The sequence below is a fragment of the Rhinopithecus bieti genome, unplaced genomic scaffold, assembly GCF_001698545.2.
Source record: "Rhinopithecus bieti isolate Rb0 unplaced genomic scaffold, ASM169854v2 scaffold_17861, whole genome shotgun sequence".
NCBI classification, from domain to species: Eukaryota; Metazoa; Chordata; class Mammalia; order Primates; family Cercopithecidae; genus Rhinopithecus; species Rhinopithecus bieti.
This window is the reverse complement of record NW_016809830.1, coordinates 4,610,302-4,631,602: the sequence shown is the minus strand read 5'-3', so window position 1 is coordinate 4,631,602 and position 21,301 is coordinate 4,610,302. Positions and strand designations below refer to the sequence as shown.

Genomic DNA, 21,301 nt, shown 5'->3' with positions numbered 1-21,301 from the left:
ATATATATATATATATATGACTGGGTGTGGTGGCTCATGCCTGTAATCCCAGCACTTTGGAAGGCCGAGGTGGGCGGATCACTTGAAGTCAGAAGTTCGAGACCAGCCTGGCCAACATAGTGAATTCCCATCTCTACAAAAAATACAAAAATTAGCCGGGTATGGTGGTGTGTGCCTGTAATCCCCGCTACTCAGGAGGCTGAGACATGAGAATTGCTTGAACCCAGGAGGTGGAGGTTGCAGTGAGCTGAGATTGTGCCACTGCACTCCAGCCTAGGTGACAGAGTGAGACTCTCTCAAAAAAATAAAAAAGTATATATATATATATATATATATATATACACACACACACACACTCATACTTGTATAATTTTCATCAAACAATGTGTGATCTAGGAGAAAGGTCATGGAGTTAAATAGGTCCTAGCTGCTTTATCTTACTCTGCCTGATATTAAAGGGTGCTGTTTCTACGTACTCATCTTGATAACTTCCCTTTATAGAGTCTTCTGTTGACTCTGTACGGAGGAAGACTTGGGAGCAGTTGTGACTTCTGCTACTAAAGAGGACCCTTGCAACAATACCATGCCTGCTGCCAGCCACCAGCAACAGAAGAGGTGAGGTATGAAATGAGTACTTCACTTCTTTAATAGATGATAAATCATATTACTTCCTTTATAATTATGTTCAACAATACTCTAGTTTCCTATAGAAATTCTTGGTAGATCAGTTATTCGTTATCCTGTACAGAACATACATTTCATAGGCATAATTATGTTAGGTTCATAAATACATTTCCAGCATATATAATTTGTGTTATGTGACATATTCCAGAACCAAATTCTTAACACAATTTGCAGACTGTTTGTACTCAACTGTGTCTTTTAACAATAGCCCTGTTGCGGGGAAAGATCCAGTGGGGAAGGAGGGTGTAAAATCTGCTAGGAAGCCAAGAAAATAGCACACCGCTCCTTCCACACTGGCTTTTCCCAGCACCTTTCCTCCTAGGCAGCTTGGGTCTACTGGTGTCTGCATCGATAAAGAGAAATCCTTATTTGCATCTGATGTTAGACTCATACCTCTTCTGCGGCTGAACTTGAGGTTTGGCATGCTGGGCATGCTGGGCTGTTTCTGTGGCGACGGCTGCTGCAGCTGCACCTGACTTCCACCTCCATGGCTGACAGACCCTCCAGCTGCTGGATGCCACTGTGACAAAATTAAAGTGCTTGCATGAAATCTAGCTGGAAAGTAATTTCTTCTGAAGAGGTCCTCAGAGCATAATTCCTGGATTTAAAATTTAAAGAGATGCGATGGCAGAAATGATTTTCCTAGCATTTCTCTGCAGGCAGGTAAAGGCACTTAAGGCCTGTCCAAGGGGATGAGGTGGAGGGTCGCTCCCCTAGGATGGCCGATGAGAGCCTGCGGGGAAGCATTTTAGAAACTACACACACCTCCTCTCCCCACCTCGGCTGCAGATGTTGATACAATCCCTCACAAGAAGCCCTGCCTGAGACCAACATGACTGACAGTAGCGTGCTGCTCCTGTGGAAGGACAAGGGGCTGCAGAAAAGGTGAAAAGCCGCCAATTTCAGGAGTGGTAACTGGGCCAGTTTTCAAATAGCTGCAGTTCTTCGGAAAGTACTGGTGCTGAGGACCCAGAACTGCCCTTGAACCTTGACAAGGGGCCTCTGCTTCCTAGGGCCTGTTCTAGCCCTCCTCCCACTGCACCCCACCCCGCGGGGTATGCAGTCTCTACCACCAAGGAGACATGCCCTGCCAGGAGTCCACATCCCACGTACCAGACCAGGCTCCCAGCACCCCAGGATTCCCTGTCCCCCAACCTCCACACCCACTCCCAGGGTCGGTGCAGGCATCTTTTCTGGATCCATCCTCCTGAGGGAGGTTGTGCCATCAGTGTAGCAAGTCTTGACCTGAATGGTGGCCAAGGGATAGCCGTTTGCAGGAGCAAGAGTGGAACCGGGCATGCAGACCAGAGAATCCATCCAAGCCGTGGGCGAGACTCCTCACAAGGCCAGAAAGAGCTGGCAGCAGGAAGAGAAGCAGGAAAGTGTATGAATCAGAGGCAACTCTCCAAAGGCCTCTACATTTCTGCAGGAGCTCAGAGAGTTCAAGAGCTCACCCTTCCAGGTCGTGATCAAGGTCTATTTGTCAATGTAGGAGGACAGAACATATTTCCCAGTTTGGTAGCTTGCGATATCCCACATACCATATATGTGCCTTCAAGTATACCCTTGTCCTGGGCCCCACAGGAGGTGGCAGTGGGCCTGAAGAACCCACCTGAATTGAGGAGTCCATGTGCCATACTCAGCTGTCATATGAAGAGTACTGGTCCTTAAACATCCAGGGAAATGAAACTGAAGCCATAGAGGATGTACTGAAGACGGCCATGTGAGAGGGCGGTTACTATGGCGCCTGGTGCTATGCACATGACCTCTTCCCCATTCTCAAACCCGTCGGTTATAAATCAGCTTGCCGTCAGTCTCCTTCTGCCCTCCTCCTCCTAACAGGCAAAGGTGCCCTGAGGAGGAATTTAGGCTGTGGGTCAAGCAGCTCTGACTCTGAATTCAGCTCTGCCACTTACTAGCAATGTGACCTGGGGCCAGGTCTTCCTGAGCCTGAGTGTCCCCATCTGTAAAAAGACACCTTGCTACAGGGATTCTTGTAAGGAGGAGAGCAGAGGAGTGAAGCGCTCTGCAGCATCCACCATGTGATTAGTGCTGGCGTTAGTTTCAATTGTCAGTTTCTAGAGAATGGGAACTATACCTGCTCTGATGTTATCACCTACCATGTCTGTAAAATAGAAGAGAATGATATCTCCAGGCCATTAGATTTCCAACTATCCAGATTGTGCACATTCCCAGCAGAGCCAATTATGTGAGCTTATGCTGAATAATCTTTACCAACTCAAAGTGGAAGTGCAAAGATTCCATAAAGAAGTTCAATTCCATCTGGTTTGAGTTAGTGTTTAAAAAAAAAAAGAAAGAAATTCCAAGGCTCAAACCAACTCACATCTCCTTTTTTACATAAGTTTAATTCTGAACATCATCATGGGATTTAACCAGGTTCCTAATCATGCTGTAATGTCCCTAATTCCTTATATGAGTGAGACTGTATCAGATTCCATGGGATATGAGAACAAAACCTTAGCATTCCACAATTTGACTGCTGGTACAAGTTTAGCATCCCATATGTGAAAATCCAAAATTCAAAATGCTCCAAAACCCGAAACTTTTTGAGCGCTGACATGACACTCAAAGAAAATGCTCATTGGAGCATTTTGAATTTTAGATTTTCAGATTTGGAATGCTCGATTGGTAAGTATATTCCAAAACCTAAAAAAATCTGAAATCCAAAACACCTCTGGTCCCAAGCATTCAGGATAAGGGGTACTCCACCTGTAATAAAATGACATTTCCTCCTTCAAACCTAAAAAAAGGAAGGAGTTCCAGGTGTGGTGCCTCACACCTGTAATCCCAGCACTTTGGGAGGCTGAGGTGGGAGGATCGCTTGAGCCCAGCCATTTGGGGGCAACTTGCACAACATAGCAAGACCCTCGTTTCTACAAAAAAATTAAGGAGTTAAAAAAAAAAAAGAAAGGCCGGGCACAGTGGCTCACACCTGTAATCCAGCACTTTGGGAGGCCGAGGCGAGTGGATCACAAGGCCAGGAGATTGAGACCATCCTGGCTAACACAGTGAAACCCTGTCTCTACTAAAAATACAAAAAAAAAAAAAAAATTAGCTTGGCATGGTGGCAGGTGCCTGTAGTCCCAGCTACTCGGGAGGCTGAGGCAGGAGAATGGCATGAACCCAGGAGGCAAGAGCTTGCAGTGAGCTGAGATCGCACCACTACACTCCAGCCTGGGTGACAGAGCAGGACTCCGTCTCAAAAAAAAAAAAAAAAAAAAAAAGAAGGAAGCGGTGGTGAGGGACTAGATTTTCCAACTAGTAGATGAGGATTTCCTAGTAAAATCTGGGAGCTAATAGCTTTTCAAGCAGCTTAACTATTACCATGTCCTACTTGCAAAATTATTTTCTCCATGGTTCACCAGATTCTCAGAGAGGAGAATGATATTGCTACCAAGGGACCCTTTCCACTCAGGTGAGTTAATACACTCACCCTTCAAGGACTCATCTAAAACACTCCTCTCTCCTAATGATCTGAAGATTCTAGAGAAATGAAGAGTGTCTCCTACCAAACAATTAGCATTTGTCCATGCTAAAGGAGTTTAAAGCAAACATTCAAAGGGCCAACTGAGACTCTGGAAAAGACTCAGCTCACAGTTGAAGAGAATCTGATGGCACAGGCAGCATTGCATGGCGTAGAGAGTACGTGTTCGGAAACCAGAGAGATCTGGGCAGAAATCCCACACAGGACCAAGAGGCTGTATGGCTGGGCCTGGGCAACTCACTGAGATGCTGCGAGTCTCACTTTTCTCATCTGCAAAATAGCGATAAGGCTACTTCTGCAGGGCTTCTGTGAAGATAAGAGGGAAAAATATGTCCAGCCCCAACAGCAATGCCTTGCCACACTGCATGTGGTTAAGCAAAGGGGTGAAGAATATCCAATAGTACAGACTTGCCCATTTATGAGCTAAGACCAAGTAATTCTGCCCCTCCTCCTTACATGGATAGCTGTTCTACCTTTAGAAGGCCTACAAACAGGCCGGGCATGGGGGCTCACACCTCTAATCCCAGCACTTTGGGAGGCTGAGGCGGGGGCACTGCTTGGGCCCAGGAGTTTGAGACTAGCCTGGGCCATGTGAAGAGACCCTATCTCCATTTTTTTTTTTTTATTAAAAAAAAGAAAAAAAGAAAGCCTACAAAAGAAAAAAAAAAAGAAAAGAAAGCCTACAAACAATAAAAATGATCAAACCAAGAGCTAAGCAGCAAAACAGAAGATGACATAAGAAAACAAAACTTCACCAGGTGCAGCGGCTCACGCCTGTAATCCCAGCACTTTGGGAGGCCGAGGCGGGCAGATTACAGGTCAGGAGATTGAGACCATCCTGGCTAACACAGTGAAACCCATCTCTACTAAAAATACAAAAAATTAGCCGGGTGTGGTGGCGCGCACCTGTAGTCCCAACTACTTGGGAGACTGAGGCAGGAGAATCCCTTGAACCTGGGAGGCAGAGGCTGCAGTGAGCCGAAATCACGCCACTGTACTCCAGCCTGTCCACAGAGCCAGACTCCATCTCAAGAAAAAAAAAAAGAAAAAAAAAAAAAAAAAACTTCATAACTCCTGCAGTGGTGAACACCTGTAGTCACAGCTACTTGGAAGGTTGAGGCAGGAGGCTCACTTGAGCTCAGGAGTTCAAGACCAGCCTAGACAACAGAGTGAGCCCCGGTCTCAAAAAAAAAAAAAAAAACTTCTCTCAAAAAACAAACTTCATAATTCCTGGACAAATCCAATAGGTGATCATTCAAAAGTATACCCATGACTTAAGAAGTTCGTAAGTTAATAAGTATCAAGTGGTTCTTCAAAACCAAATTAACACTTTGGATCCTTGCAGGTGAGGCAGAAGAGAGTAAAAGGCGAGGTACACAAGTACTGAAATCTGTGATGGCCCTTTTCTATCACACAGGAGATGAAGATTACTTCAAAAGTACTTATAAAATATGCACCATTTTGCCGGGCGCGGTGGCTCAAGCCTGTAATCCCAGCACTTTGGGAGGCCGAGACGGGCGGATCATGAGGTCAGGAGATCGAGACCATCCTGGCTAATACGGTGAAACCCCGTCTCTACTAAAAAATACAAAAAACTAGCCGGGCGACGAGGCGGGCGCCTGTAGTCCCAGCTACTCGGGAGGCTGAGACAGGAGAATGGCGTGAACCCGGGAGGCGGAGCTTGCAGTGAGCTGAGAGCCGGCCACTGTACTCCAGCCTGGGCAGCACAGCAAGACTCCGTCTCAAAAAAAAAAAAAAAAAAAAATTGCCCCTTTTTTAAAATTAACAACAGAAATAAGGTTCTATATTGTAACTATCAATAAACATAGTGGGTGCTTCAAAATATTGGTTAGCTGCTGATATGGAGCCAAAATGTTCTAATGTCTTTTATGTAAACCCTAAAACTCTTATTATCCTAGAATTTTTTTTCTAATTACATAAGACAATATATGCTCAGCGAAAAAAAAAAAAAAGTTTGGAAGGCCAGGCACACCAGATCATGCCTGTAATCCCAGCTACCAGGGAGGCTGAGGTGGGAGGATCACTTGATCCCAGGATTTCAAGGCTGCAGTGAACTATGATGGCATCACTGTATACCAGCCTGGACGACAGAGCAACACTCCATCTCTTAAAAAACAAAACAAAACAAAACAAAACACGTTTAAAGTTTGGAAAGAAAAAGGCACCAAGAAAAAAAATAATTCATATAGATAGCTAAACAGACAGACAGATAATATATGGCCCACCCCAGGAAGCTTATTAATTCTGTAATACGCTAGACACATAAAGTATAAAACTTTGCTTTTCCACTTTTACTGTCAGAACTCATTTTCAGAAATACTCCTCAATGTTTTCTCACACAGAAGTTGATTTTTTCCTATCAACCAAAATGATGATTATAACTACACCTTCAAATCAAAGTCTGTAACACAAATAGACTCCAAACCTACTTCTGCTAGAGTTTTTGAATCCTTCCACTTTTAATCTAGACTACAAATAATTTAAAGTTCACGTATTGTTCCATGACCTCAAATCTAAGGCCTGTCAGACTTCATTTGCCACAGGAAAGGTCAATGAAAGAAAAGATTAGTTCAATACTTCTTTCAGCCCCACGACTGGCACTGTGCTGCCTCTTCTTAAAAAACAATGTCCTTTGTCCCCCAGTGCCTTTAGTGAGCTAGCCTTATTGTACACCGGGTCCTTATTATGTTCCTAACAAAGCCACCTCTAATGAGATATGGAGGTTTAGAGGGGATTCTCTCCACTCCAAGTCGGTGTCAGACTGATGAACTTCCTAGAAAAATATGTCCGGTCTGTGTCCAGTCACCGTTCAGATGATGCGTTAAATAAGCATCTTATTTGTGGCAGCCTTCTACATGAATGGCTAGACATTTTGAAGATGCCTGTGTACCTACTGTGTGCCAGGCAAGGTGTTCATGTTCAAGGCAAGCCTTAAAAAAATTAGGATTTCAATGTACATTTACCAAAGCTCTGGCGAAGTTAGGTGCCTTGTTCAAGGTGTCACGGTTGGAAATGCTGTCCCAGCCAGGTGGGTGAGACCCACAGTCCCATCAGCTCATCCTGTGGTCACAACCTATTCACGGTTTGCATCAGAAACATGGGAGGCTGTTCCTGGGTCTCACATGTTCTCCAAATATCTCTAGAAAACACCGGCCCAGGCTGCCCCACGGTGGGTCCTGCTGCCAAGGAGAAGTGGGCATAGAGGGACCAAGGGCCATGGGCTTTCCTCAGCAGGGAAGGAAATGCAGAGCAGATGTCCATGGTGGTGATGATGACGATGCCTTCCTTACTGTCCTCTACGGCAGGCCCATAACATACCTTCCCTGGTCTGGTTATTACAAGTGACAATAACCAAGGCTCTAGGAAATTCCAGCCACGGCTCCAAGCCACCCAGCCGACCGATGGGACTTGAACCTGCGCCTCCTGGATCCAGGCGCCCTCCCTGCGGCCCCCTGAGCCCTGAGTGCTGCCCTCACCCCTCCCTTCTCCGCAAAGCCCCTCGCCCGGTTGCTCGCAGCGCCCCCACGGCCGATCCCGAAATCCCCCGGGCGCGAGGGCCCCGGCGCCAGCTGCCCGCTCTGCCTACGCCGTCTCAGGGACCCTGGCCCTGGCGGCCGCCGCGACAGACCCACTTACGCGGATCGCGGAGCAGGACGCCCGCGGCGCGCAGGGCCGCAGCCATGTTTGCGCCGAGTGAAGGCATTGCCCGGGCAGCCTCGGCCCGAGTCCGGCCTCCTCCTGCGTTGGCGCGCCCAGGTGTCCGCCCAGCAGCGGCCGAGCGGGGCAGCGCTCCCCACGCGCGTCCCCAACCCCCTGACCTCGCGCCCTCCCGGCGCGCCCCTTCATTCGCTGCCGGGCCGGGGCGGGGCCTCAGAGGCGAGGCCAGGCGGGGACACGCCCCTCGCGGAGAGCCCGCCCCAGCTGGGCGCTGCTCCCTGCGTGAAAATGGGCCTGGAGGCTGAGCTAGAAGCCCACTCCCCACCACCATCGCAGGTCACTGCAAAACCTGCTGGACTCGTATTTGCGCTGGACGGGTGCCCTGGTTGCATCTGCCAAGCTAGCCAACTCAGGATCCTCAGCCATGACTCAGCAAATAACTTTTTTTGACGTTTCCTTTACTATTATTTAGATATAAGGATGCTTTTGCCTCAGTTCTCCAGTTTTCCTGCCTAGTCACAGCACACGTGTGCAAATCCTGTTTTGTTTTGCTTTATTTTCAGAATAGAAAAAGGGATTATTCAGTTTATCTGCACCCTCTCTGTGTAGCAGAATTTGACAGGTGAGACTCACAGAAGAGCATTAGGAAAACTGAAGGCCAGCCTGGCAAGTGCATTTCTTGGAGGGACGGTATGATGAGGTTTGTCTGTATCATATCCGCGCACCTTCCCAGTTTAACCACCTGCCCTGCCCCTAAGGTCGCACACTGAGACCACAGGGAGGAACAGGTGCACATTTCATTCCTACACCTCCGCCAGCCCACCCTGCCCATATATGTTCAATGCATTGTGGAGTAGGAAACCAGCCCTTGGTACAGAAAGGTCTCAGGCATCGGTATTCATTGAACAAATATTGAGCACATACTATGTGCATTGGGAAAACAGTAGTGAATAGAGCAGACGGGGGTTTACATGGGGTTAGAGGAGACACAGAAATTAATCACAATATGTAGTATTTTGAATGATGGAGCCCTTCCACAGCCTCCCCTCTTCTTTTTCCTTCTCAGGACAAAAGAAGAATGAAGCAAGCTAAAAGAGATGGGGTAGCGTGGGGGAAGGGACTAATGCAATTTGAAGCAGGTGGGTCAGAGTTCACACACATTCCAGCAAAGGCCTTATACACATTTGAGCGAAGGTGGCAAGCCATATGGAACATTCAGGGAAGATGGAGTCTAGATTCAGCTGAAACCCAGTTTTCTGTAGCTTAAATATGTGCTACTGATGGAATTAGTTTATTTCTTATTCAAGTTGGTCCTCCTGATGGTTATAAGGCCAATGCAAACTGTCAAATTAAATGGATAGCCTTTCATATTACCTACTTGATCTTCATATCCAAGCGGATGTCCTGAGAAAAGCACAGTAAAACCTGATCCAGGTATCAACTCACCTTCCTTATATGTGTAGCGAATTCTCTACCCTCATAACAAAAATTATAGTCTTCTTAAGTTGCCCTTTAAAGATGTAATCTTCATGGATAATATACTTCTCTACTTACAATCTGAACCCATTTTTGTTGTTGTTGTTGTTTGTTTGTTTTGTATTTCTAGTAGAGACAGAGTTTTGCCATGTTGGTCAGGCTGGTCTTGAACTGCTGACCTCAGGTGATCCACCCACCTCGGCCTCCCAAAGTGCTGAGATTACAGGCGTGAGTCACTGTGCGCGGCCTGAACCCATTTCTTCTAAAGAAACTAAATTAAAAGGCTTCTCATATTGCAATAGTGTGTTGCCAGAAGTGTAGACAAGGCCAGAGAATAAAATGGCCAGGGGTGTTAGACGTCTGAGCTATGAAGGCTCTTCTTGTCCCCTCTGGGAGGCCCTGGAGAAGTCATCCCTTCCATCCAGGGTGCTGGGCCCCTCCTGCTGGGTGCAGATAAGGGGGCTTCTGGTCCCTCCCAGGCAAACGCTGATGATTAGTGACAAGGCGTAAAGATGCCAAGTCTCACCAGTACAAAATCAATGGCTGGTGCAGGTTAAATTTGTTTCTGTCCAGAAATGATAAAGGAACTAGCAAAACATACTTTATTAAATATTTTAATGAATCAGCATCATTTCATTTCTTTTATTCACATCTTATACTTTCATTTTTACTGACTTCCATTTTTTATTTTTTCATTAATTATTATTATTATTTTTTTTTTTTTGAGAGGGAGTCTCACCCTGTTGCTCAGGCTGGAGTGCAATGGCGTGATCTCGGCTCACTGCAACCTCTGCCTACTACGTTCAAGTGATTCTCCTGCCTCAGCCCCCCGAGTAGCTGGGATTACAGGTGCCTTTATGACTTTTAAAAACTCATTAAAGATTCCTCATGTATAAAACCTCCTGGTGGCACATATGAAGAACTCATAGGTAATAACTGAAAACAGAACTTCCTCCTTTTTCCCCAACAGAGAGTACCATAACAATTGTTATTCCAAATCTATGGCTTATTTCTTACAAACATTGAATATAACAGCTCTCCAGTAAGTAAATTTTTATGTTCTTATGCAGTGAAAGCAGATAAAATGTGCTTTATGTTGGTCCTTTTCAAAACTGGTAGAAAACAGTCCTTAACCCAGAAATTGTGAACTCTAAATACAGGCTTACCAGAAAAGCCCTTGAAAGGCTAAAGAAATTTGCAGAACCATATGACATATATAATATGAATTTTTTCTAACAACATATTTTTAACAAAATTACACACCAATTCCATTAGCAAACAGAAGGCTAAAAAGGCACAGTGTCTGGGCTAACAGAGATAAGGAGCACCCCAACCAGGAGGGAGAGGGTTTGTCTGGGGCCTGGTGACTTCATTAGTGAATAAAGCACTCACCTGTCACAGACACCACTTTGAGTGCAGCCTGTGATCCTAAATAAAATGAATTTGTTGGTTTCAGCTCAGTGCTTCAGGGAAAAGGGTGAGAAATCTCTTCATTCATTATTTGCCATGATTGGCACTTCTGAGCTACACAAACTAAATTTAGATTATTCAACTCTGATTCCTTAATCAGAAAAAGAACTGGGGAAGGGAAGAATCAGGAGGGATTCAGGGCAAGAGAAACATGGCTGCATGTGACAAATGGTAAGCTATAATGATTACTCAGAGAAATCTGATCGATTGTCCCTAGAATCATTTTACAACAAAAAGGCCACCAAATCCAGGCCAACATGCCACGCGTTTTGACTTGCCCCTCTTCACCACGCAAGCCTTCAGCCCAGTGGTGGTGACAGGTTTATTAATCCATCTGCCCATATTTCCTGACTGTCTTACCATGAGCAAAACATTAGGTCATGTGGAGGATAAAAGAGTGAAAAGGAAAACAATTAAACAACATTCTCAAACAGCTCATTCGCTTATGAAACAAATGTATGGGAGACTCCATTCTATGTCAGGCACGTGGCAGGCAATGGGTGTGCAGCAATGAACCGGACGGTCTCTACTGTCATGGAACGTACCTTCTAGAAGGCAAGGCAGATGATTGTTTTACAACAAAGAGGAAAGACATATAACATATTGTCAGGTATGGCTAGGGTCTGTGGAGAAAGCTAAAGGAGGGGGAGGAAGGGAGAGAAGCTGCAACTGCTCAGGTCAGTAGTGTAGTCAGGACCAGCCTGTCTGCAAAGGTGGCATTTCAGCAGGGACCTGCAGGGAATGAGGGCGTTGTCTGAGGAAGGGTTTGCAAGCAAGAGAGACCAGCAAGTGCTGGAACACATTTGAGGCTTGTATTCATTTCCTACGGCTGCTGGAACAAAATACCACAAATGTGTTGTCTTCCAGTTTTAAAGGCTAGAAATGCAAAATCAGGGTGTCAGCAGGGCTATGCTCCCTCTGAAACCTGTAAGGGAGAATCCTTCCTTGCCTTTTTTAGCTCGTGGTGGTGGCAAAAATCCTTGACATTCCTCAGCTTGTAGATGCAGCACTCCAACCTCTGCCTCTGCAGTCACAAGCTGTCTTCTCCGCTTGGAAGGACGCCAGTCATTTTGGATTAAAGGCCTACCCTAATAACCTTGTCTTGACTGCGTCTGCAAAGGCCCTGTTTCCAAATAAGTTCATGTTTACAGGTTCCTGGGGGCTAGGATGTCAACATGTCTGTTGGCAGAACACAACTCAGCCCCATAACGAGGCTATCAAGGAACAGCAGGGAGGCCACATGGCTTGAGTAGGGGGCTGGGAAGTAGGGGAACCAGGGCAGATTGATGTAGAACTTTGTAGGTAATGAAAAATTGTGTCTTCTGAGTGACCTCCATTTAGCAGAGTGATACGTGCTTATGTTTTAGAAGGTTCACTTTGCCTTCAGTATGGGGAATAAACTGAAGTTTCTGAGCCAGTCTTCACTTATACTGCATGACTAAATGTGCCCATCGTGGCCGGGTGCGGTGGCTCACACCTGTAATCCCAGCACTTTGGGAGGCTGAAGCGGGCGGATCACCTGAGGTTGGGAGTTTGAGACCAGCCTGAGCAACATAGAGAAACCTGTCTCTACTAAAAATACAAAATTAGCCGGGCATGGTGGCACATGCCTGTAATCCAGCTACACAGGAGGCTGGGACAGGACAATCACTTGAACCCGGGAGGCGGAGGTTGCAGAGAGCCGAGATTGTGCTGTTGCACTCCAGCCTGGGCAACAAAAGCGAAACTCTGTCTAAAAAAAAAAGAAGTGCCCATTGTTTTTTGTTTGTTTGTTTTGTTTTTAGCTCATCCATACTGAGTGTTTTTTCCAGAGTTCTCTGCTTCCTGGGTGGTGGAAGGGTCCCTAAGGGGCCTTTCTGATTTGCTTCTTCCACGACCCAGCGGTCCCACCAGTCTTAGACCGAGTTTGTGTGAATATCTCAACTTGGTTGTCCTCTTCCCTGCAGGTGTATAAATTCACAGCCAGGGAGAAGCAATCCCCAGAGCCCTGAGAAGATAGCAGGCTTCCTTGTGCTTCTCTGGGCTAGAGGGCCAATTTTCTGCATTACTTTTCACAGAAGTGCCGGGCCTCTGCAGCCCTGCTTCACGGAGGGGTCTGGTTCTAGCTCCACCTTCCTATGGCTGCATGGGCATTCTAGGAGCTGGGCACGTGATGTGTTCACTGTGAAAACTCAGGGAGTTGCATGCTTATGATGTATGCCTTTTTCTGTATAAATGCTATACTTCAATGAAACTTTTCTTTTTTTAAATCCGGCTGGGCTCAATTCTCCCAGGAGCCCCCATTCCTAACCTAACAGCTCTGACTTTGAGATTCTCTCTAGCCCCTCCTCTCCAATTCTGATGCCCAGAGATGTTCCTTTCTCACCTAGGATTTTGAGGGCAAATAGATGTATCTAAGTAAATCTGTTTATAATGCGGTAACAAGAGGTGGGCAGAAGTTTCCCTGATAAAAGTGAGAGAGGGTTTCAGGCTGAGAAAATGAAGGAAGGCTTTCCATCGAGGAGGCATCAGAACTTACAATAAGAGGACTGAGATGGGCTGAATGTGCAGAGACAGCACGAAGGTGGAAGAGCACATGAGAACCAGGAGCAAGACCTTCACTTGGCCACAGCACGGTGTATGGCGAGCACTAGGAGAAAAGGCAAAAGGACCAGCCTGAATGCACTGAGGGCTTGGCCCTTCATAGGCCAACAGAGGCATCGAGAGCTGTGACAGTCAGGGAGGTGAGCAGCTGCTTAGGGCTGTGGCAGAGGAGAATACTGAGCAAGCAGGGTGTGGGTCACAGGATGTAACAGGGGCCAGGCAGGGAGACCGAACTGGACAGAGTGGCCACAGGTGAGGATCGAAGTATTGAGCAGAGTGGCAATGGAAGTAAAGATGGCAGAGGGGCAAAAGGTATGGAGAAGGCCAGGCCCAGTGGCTCACGCCTGTAATCCTAGCACTTTGTAGGCTGAGGCGGGAGGATCACTTGAGCCCAGGAATTTAAGACCAGCTTCGGCAACATGGCAAAACCCCATCTCTACAAAAATTACAAAGATTAGCTGGGCATGGTGGTGTGCACCTGTAGTCCTAGCTACTCAGGAGGCTGAGGCAGGAGGACTGCTTGAGCCGGGGAGGCCAAGGCTGCAATGAGCAGTGATCATGCCACCTGCACTCCAGTCTGAGCAGCAGAGTAGGACCCTGTCTCAAAAAATACATTTAAAATTTTAATTAAAATAATTTTAAAATTTAATTTAAAAAAAGGTATGGAGAAGTTGAGAGGATGGGCACAGGTTATGACATATTAAGATAAGAAACAGGCTGGAATCAAGTAACTCCAAGGTTTCTGGCCTTAAGGAGGCCGAAAAAGAGAAACACATTAGTTAGCAGCAGCGCTGGTGTGAGACAAAGCTGAGGGCTCTTTGTCATTGCTGTTCTCATTTTGTTTTGTTTCTAACATATATTTATGCTGCAGGAGACAGAAAAGAAAAAGAGGTACAGTTTTTTTTTTTTTTTGAGACAGAGTTTTGCTTATATTACCCAGGATAGAGTGCAGTGGCACAATCTCGGCTCACTGCAACCTCCGCCTCACAGGTTCAAGCAATTCTCCTGCCTCAGCCTCCTGAGTAGCTGGGATTACAGGCGCCTCCCATCACACCCAGCTTATTTTTTGCATTTTTAGTAGAGACAGGGTTTCACCACATTAGTCAGGCTGGTCTCAAACTCCTGACCTCAAGTGATCCACCCTTCTCGGCCTCCCAAAGTGCTGGGATTACAGACCTGAACCACTGTGCCCAGCCAAATTTTTTAAAAACCTTTTAGTGGTCATCGATATAGCAATAATGATTGAAGCCAGCCATTCATTCATCATTTTTTCACAGCCTGCTATGTGCCTTGCATAGCCCACCACTGCCCATAAGCAGCTTATACACCAGCAGAGAAGCAGCTATCTAAACAAAGAGAAATAAAAGGTATAGAGGTCTGTTCTGGGTTCCATACAGCAGCGGGAGGTGAGGGGCAGGGCTGTCAGGACAGCCCCGAGGGAGAGGCTGCTGGTGCCCCGCATCAATTTCTAGAAAGAGGGGGCAGCTGCTAGGGGACAAGCCTTGCAAGTCAGGAGAACAGCAAGCACTGTGACAGCAAGATGTGTTCTGCAGCTGCTGGTTGGTCAGCAGCAGGGGACTATCTGAAGGATTTAGCGAGGCGAGTACTGAGTCCTGGAGGTGGGCAGGGGTCAGCTCACAGGGAGCCTGGTGAGCCAGGGTCAAGGTCTGGGCTGGGTCCTGTATGCCACAGACTAAAGCAGCTGCAACAAGGAAAGTTAAGACAGGCTTCTGGGTCACACACACATTTAGCCTGTTGGAAAAGGAGTCACAATAACTGTAATGGCTTCCATTTACTAAGTGCCAGACATTGAATCACTGCAACTGGCTTATAAAGAGAAGGTACCACCCTATTTTACAGATGAGGATAACAGAGTCACAGAGGTCCCTTGACTTGCCTGAATCCAGTTAGCAAGGGGAAGAGCCAGTATTTGGACCCAGGTATGTCTGGCTCCCAAGCCAGGGCTGGCTCCATACCTTCAGCGTGCATCTCACAAGAGAAAAAGATGACAGAAAACAAGGTCGGGCGTGGTGGCTCACACCTGTTATCCCACACTTTGAGAGGCCGAGGCAGGTGGATCACTTAAGGTCAGGAGTCCAAGACTAGCCTGGTCAACATGGCAAAACCCCATGTCTACTAAAAATATAAAAATTAGCCTGGCATGGTGGTGTACGCCTGTAATCCCAGTTACTAGGGAGGCTGAGGCAGGAGAATCACTTGAACCCAGGAGGCAGAGGTTGTAGTGAGCCAAGATCACACCACTGCACTCCAGCCTGGGCAACAGAGCAAGACTGTCTCAAACAAAAAAAAGCAAGCAAGCAGGGGTCAGAGAGCTCCTATGGAGTTCTCACCACTCACCCAGGTGTTCCTGTCACCAATGTCTTGGATTTGTTAGAGGCGCTGTAGGAAGCTATAAGACAATTATGAATTCAAATTTGTCGGTGAACCTGAATGCACTAAGGAAATTCTTTTTTAATAGACATAGTCAAAGAAAAATAGGTATCTACCCATTCCCATAACCCAGTTAAATTTCACTTACAACCTTTCAGAGTTATATACTGCTTTTTTCCCATTTACAGAGAATTCATCATTCTCCTTGCTATTTTTCCCCTCCTAATAGCTAATAACTGAACATTTCTTCCCTTTTATTTATGCCCACTCCCTTTTGATTGGTCTTCAAATACAGAGTAATGACCTCTGGGTAAAGATGGGGCTTGAACACAGGGGTATAGTTTCACTCTCCCCCCAAAACCCCACTAAAATGACAGTAGGGATTTTGTTCATGATGGTTCATATTTTGTTTGTTTTAAGCACAAACCTAAAAGGATGGGAAAAAAGAAAAAGTGAACCACAATAGAATTTTTAAAGTGACAGCAGATGAATAAATACTTAAAATGTTTTAGCAGACCCAAGAAAATTGAATCCTAAGCTGGCCATCCTTAGACAAGAACCATCCAGATTACACTAGGGCGCTCAGGACTGGCAGTAGCAGGTACCACTGGAAGTAGCGATGAAAGGAGATGCTAGAATGAAATATACTGAAAGTCTGTTAAAGCAGGCCGGGCACGGTGGCTCACGCCTATAATCCTAGCACTTTGGGAGGCTAAGACAGGAGGAGCCCTTGAGCCCAGGAGTTTGAGACCAGCCTGGGAAACACAGGGAGACCCTGTCTCAAAAAAAATAAAATAAAATAAATAAAATAGTCTGTTAAAGCAGCAGATTGCCTAGATTCCCACCCTGCAGTGGGGTGACTGCTCCCCCCGAACCCCCAAAGCCAACTATATGTTTGGTTCCTGGAGAGGTAACAGAGGGCTATGGACTGCAGATCCCAAGTACAGCTGAGAGCAGGGCGACCACAGAAAACAGCTTAGTGAACTGTACTAACTGAAGGTGCAGACACCCAGCCCTCTTCTTTCTCCCTCCACAGGAAACCCAACCAGCCTAAGAAGAAAGACCTAACAGACAATGGCATGGGCCTCCCCTGCTAACCCGCCTAGGGCAGATAGCTTACAGTAAGTCTCACATTTATTCACACGCCTGGAGCATCCAATGGACATTTTCATCTCCTATCCTGAATTATCTCTGAATCATCAGCAGATAACCAAGCAGCACCTGCCATCTGAAGAAAGCCTCTAACAGGAAAACCAGAGATCAAACAAAGCAAGAAAAAAAAAAAAAAAAAAAAAAAGGCAACCCAACATGGAGGAAACTGGAATGATACAGTAAAAAAACTAGAAAACCTAGATAAAAAAACTAGAGATAGAACTTTCTGAAACCAGAATAAGGATTTTGAAAAATATATTTTTACTATGGTTAACAGAAATAAAATACTCAAAGGACTGGGGAAGAGTTGAGGAAAACTTCCCAAATTAGCAGCTTAATAAAGAAGATGGCCCGGCGCAGTGGTTCACACCTGTATTCCCAGCACTTTGGGAGATGGATCACTTGAGGTCAGGATTTTGAGACCAGCCTGACGGACACAGTGAAGCCCCATCTCTACTAAAAAAATACGAAAAGTAGCTGGGCATGGTGCCATATGCCTGTAGTCCCAGCTACCTGGGAGGCTGAGGCAGAATTGTTTGAACCCAGGAGGCAGAGGTTGCAGTGAGTCGAGATCATGCCATTGCACTGCACTCCAGCCTAAGCAACAAGAGCAAAACTCTGTGTCAAAATAAAATAAAGATAAGGGCCAGGTGTGGTGGCTCCCACTGTAATACCAGCGCTTTGGGAGGCCAAGGTGAGAAGACTGCTTCAAGCCAGGCATTCAAGACCAGCCTGGGCAACATAGGGAGACCCCATCTCTACAGATAATTTAAAAAATCAGCTGAGTGTGCTGGCATGCACCTATAGTCCCAGCTACCCAGGAGGCTGAGGCAGGATCACTTGAGCCCGGGAGGTCGAGGCTGCAGTGAGCTATGATCATGCCACTACACTCCAGCTTCAGTGACAGAGTGATAACTTGTCTCAAAAAAAGAAAAAAGAAAAAAAAAAGAAAATTGAAAGGAGGAGGTCTAATATCTAAATAGCAGTTGTAGAAAGAAAACAAAAAAAGAGGGGAGACCTTCGGTGAAATAATTTAAGAAATTTTTTCACAACTGAAGGGCACGACTTTCTGTATTGAAAGGGCCAATTAGAATGGATAGTCTCAATACATATCATCATGAAATATCAGACATTGAACTAAGCTTCCCGAATAGACAGGTCGTATGTAAAGGACCATGTATCAGAATGCTTAGGAATTCTCAATACCACCACCAGAAAGCCAAACTCCAAAATTCTGAAGGAAAAATTTTATTATTATTTTTAGAGACAGGGTCTCACTCTGTCACCCAGGCTGGAGTACAGTGACACAATCATGGCTCCCTATAGCCTCAAACTCCTCAGGGCAAAAGATCCTCCTGCCTCAGCCTCCCAAGTAACTAGGATTAAAGGTGCGTGCACCATCACACCCAGCTAATATTTTAAGTTTTTTGTAGAGACTGGGTCTCACACCAGTCTGGCCAACATGGCAAAATCCCATCTCTACTAAAAATACAAAAAATTAGCCAGGCATGGTGACTCGTGACTGTAGTTCCAGCTACTTGAGAGGCTGAGACATGAGAATCACTTGAACCTGGGAGGCGGAGGTTGCAGTGAGCCAAGATCACGCCACTGCCCTCCAGTCTGGGTGACACAGTGAGACTCTGTCCCAAAAAAAAATAAGAGACTGGGTCTCAAACACCTGGCCTCAAGCGATCTTCCCACCTTGGCCTCCCAAAGTGCTGTAATTACAGGTATGAGTTATTGCACCCCGCTGGAAAATGTTTTCTAACCTACAATTCTTTATGGAGAGTATGTGAAGATAGATTTAAAACATTTTTAGACAAGCAAGGTCTCAATGAATTTACCTTTCATGAACCCTTTCTCAAAAATTACCGGACAGTCGGGAGCAGTGGCCCAGGCCTGTAACCCCAGCACTTTGGGAGACTGAGGCAGGCAGATCACCTGAGTTCAGGAATTTGAGACCAGTCTGGCCAACGTGGTGAAACCCGTCTCTACTAAAAACACACAAATAAGCTGGGCATGGTGGCAGATGCCTGTAATCCCAGCTTGGGAGGCTGAGGCAGAAGAATCATTTGAACCCAGTTGGTGGAGACTGCAGTGAGCCAAAATCATGCCACTGCACTCCAGCCTGGGCAACAGAGCCAGGCCTCATCTCAAAAAAAAAAAATTACCAGAGGATGTGCCCAACCACAACGAGGGTGTAAACTGAGAAAAACAGGAAACATGGAAAACAGGATGTCCAGTACAAGAAAAAAGGGAAAGGGAACACCCAGGATGGTAATGAAAGATCCCAAGATGACAACTGTGTTCCTAGAGGGCAACTCGTTCAAATTAAAGCAAGCAGACTCCAGAGGACGGATAGACAATCCAATATATGCAAACATCTTCTGTGATTGAATTATTAAAGAAAAAAATAAGACAATTTTATTACAGGGAAAATAAAAAGTTGGGCAGAAAGAGAAAAGCAATTATTGTGAACTACGCACCCAACCAAAATTATAATTTAACTAAGTTGGAAATATGACGACACGGTTTGAATGTTTGTCCCCTCCAGATCTCATATTGAAATGTAATCTCCAGTGTCGGAGGGGGCGCCTGGTGGGAGGTGGTGGTCATGGGGATGGATCCCTCATGAATGGCTTGGTGCTCCTCATGAAGTGATATGTGAGTCCTTGCACTGAGTTCACAGCAGATCTGGTTGCTTAAGAGTGTGGCACCTCCCCCATCTCTTGCTCCCTCTCATCATGTGATATGCTGGCTCCCCCTTGACCTTCTGCCATGATTGGAAGTTTCCCGAGGCCTCACCAGAAGCAGATGGCAACACCATGCTTCCTGTACAGTCTGCAGAACGGTAAGCCAAAATAAACCACTTTTCTTTGTAAATTACCCAGCTGCAACCCCAAAACAGCCTAATACAGTTGGGGAGATGAGAAGGGTGAACACGAATGGTGGGGATAGGAAAAGGAAGAAATGAAATACTCGTATGCCAGAGAAGGGCAATAAATAACGCCTAAAACTGAAAAATCAATGAAGTAATATAAGTCTGTTCAAATATGGAGGTAAATACTGAAAAAAAGCTAAAACTTTTGAACACCATTTCAGTAAGCTGGGGTACTAAGACAAGTTATATCCAATCAAACTTGACTTTGACTCTAGAAACTAGTCTTTGTCCCACATAACAAGTTTATCAATCTCTTCAAAGATGTTCCTCACCTGATCATCACGTTAGTTACGATCCATAAGGTAGAAGGAAACTGAATCATTAACCAGCAATTTCCAAACACTAGAAATTGCAGTATTTGTGTATCATGACATCCCTTCCTTTTTCCCAGAAGGGCTGGATGAAATATACTGATTCTATGGCAGTTCAAAATTCAAGCTTTAAAGTTTCTCAGCCCTGCTTCAGTGTTCCCATTTCAACTACAGAGATTAATATGAAATCGAGAGAGAACCTACAGCAACAATAAGAGAGGCTTAAGGTTGAGCTTAGGAGTAGGAGGAAGTTACCTGGCGACTGTCAACCTCACTGTGCAACAACCTCCCCTGGGGAAGCTTTTAAAAAATACCCTGGTCCCATTTCTGAAATTCAGATTCAACTGGTCTGGGGTAAGGCCCAAACACCATTATTTTCGAGGTCCCCAAATGACCCCAATGTTCTGCCGAGATTGCTTCCTCACAGAGTTGAACTACTCTACGTATTAAGGACAACATTTTTAAGAACTGTTACGAGGCAGCAAGACGGCAGGGACTGAACGGCAAGGTGGGAAATTGGGTCGCCTGAAATGGCTGAAGAACATTTAAGAAGGCAAGCTGATACTTAAGCAATTGAATTAGCCTCCTGTTTGTCTCCAAAACTGAGCAGGTCACACAAGTGCCAAAGGTGAAGGGGGTTTCTGGTATGAAAAGCAGGGAGTTTCAAGGAGAAAGTCATGAGCTGCGGAGTCCTGAGAGGGTAGGGTTGTCTGTGAGCTGTCCAAGGAACGCGGGATGGCATCTGTGACACCTGGATTAGGGTAGTAACTACACAGCGAAGGAGTGAAGTCCACACCTGTGAGGTTTGCTGCTCACCGTGCTCAGCCTCTCGGCCTGAGGTCACGACCTTAACTCCCTTATCCATACCTTATCCTGGCTCTCCTTTAATATTTTAAAACTCTCGACCTGTTTACACCATTAAAATTTAGGCTGAGCCTAACCTCTTCACTTAAATTCTGATAAAATGAATTGCCTAGTTGAAGTCATCTATAGCTCATTCACATTCTTCCAAGCATTTTTTATTTAAAGATGCAGGCCGAATAGATTATAAATGCCTCATTTCTTCTTTTTTTTTTTTTTTTTTTTTTTTTTTTTTTTTTTTTTTTTTTT

At 45.7% G+C, this 21,301-nt stretch overlaps 1 protein-coding gene across 1 annotated transcript in view; it reads right to left on the bottom strand.

Moving 5' to 3' along the window:
- Positions 1-8,078, bottom strand: part of FECH (ferrochelatase) — a 38,338-nt gene extending 30,260 nt beyond the window's left edge. The window contains 2 exon segments of the mRNA XM_017890507.1: positions 1,078-1,204; positions 7,847-8,078. Coding sequence (XP_017745996.1) covers positions 1,078-1,204; positions 7,847-7,913 — 194 coding nt within the window. The 5' untranslated portion in view covers positions 7,914-8,078.
- Positions 8,079-21,301: the final 13,223 nt, after the last annotated feature.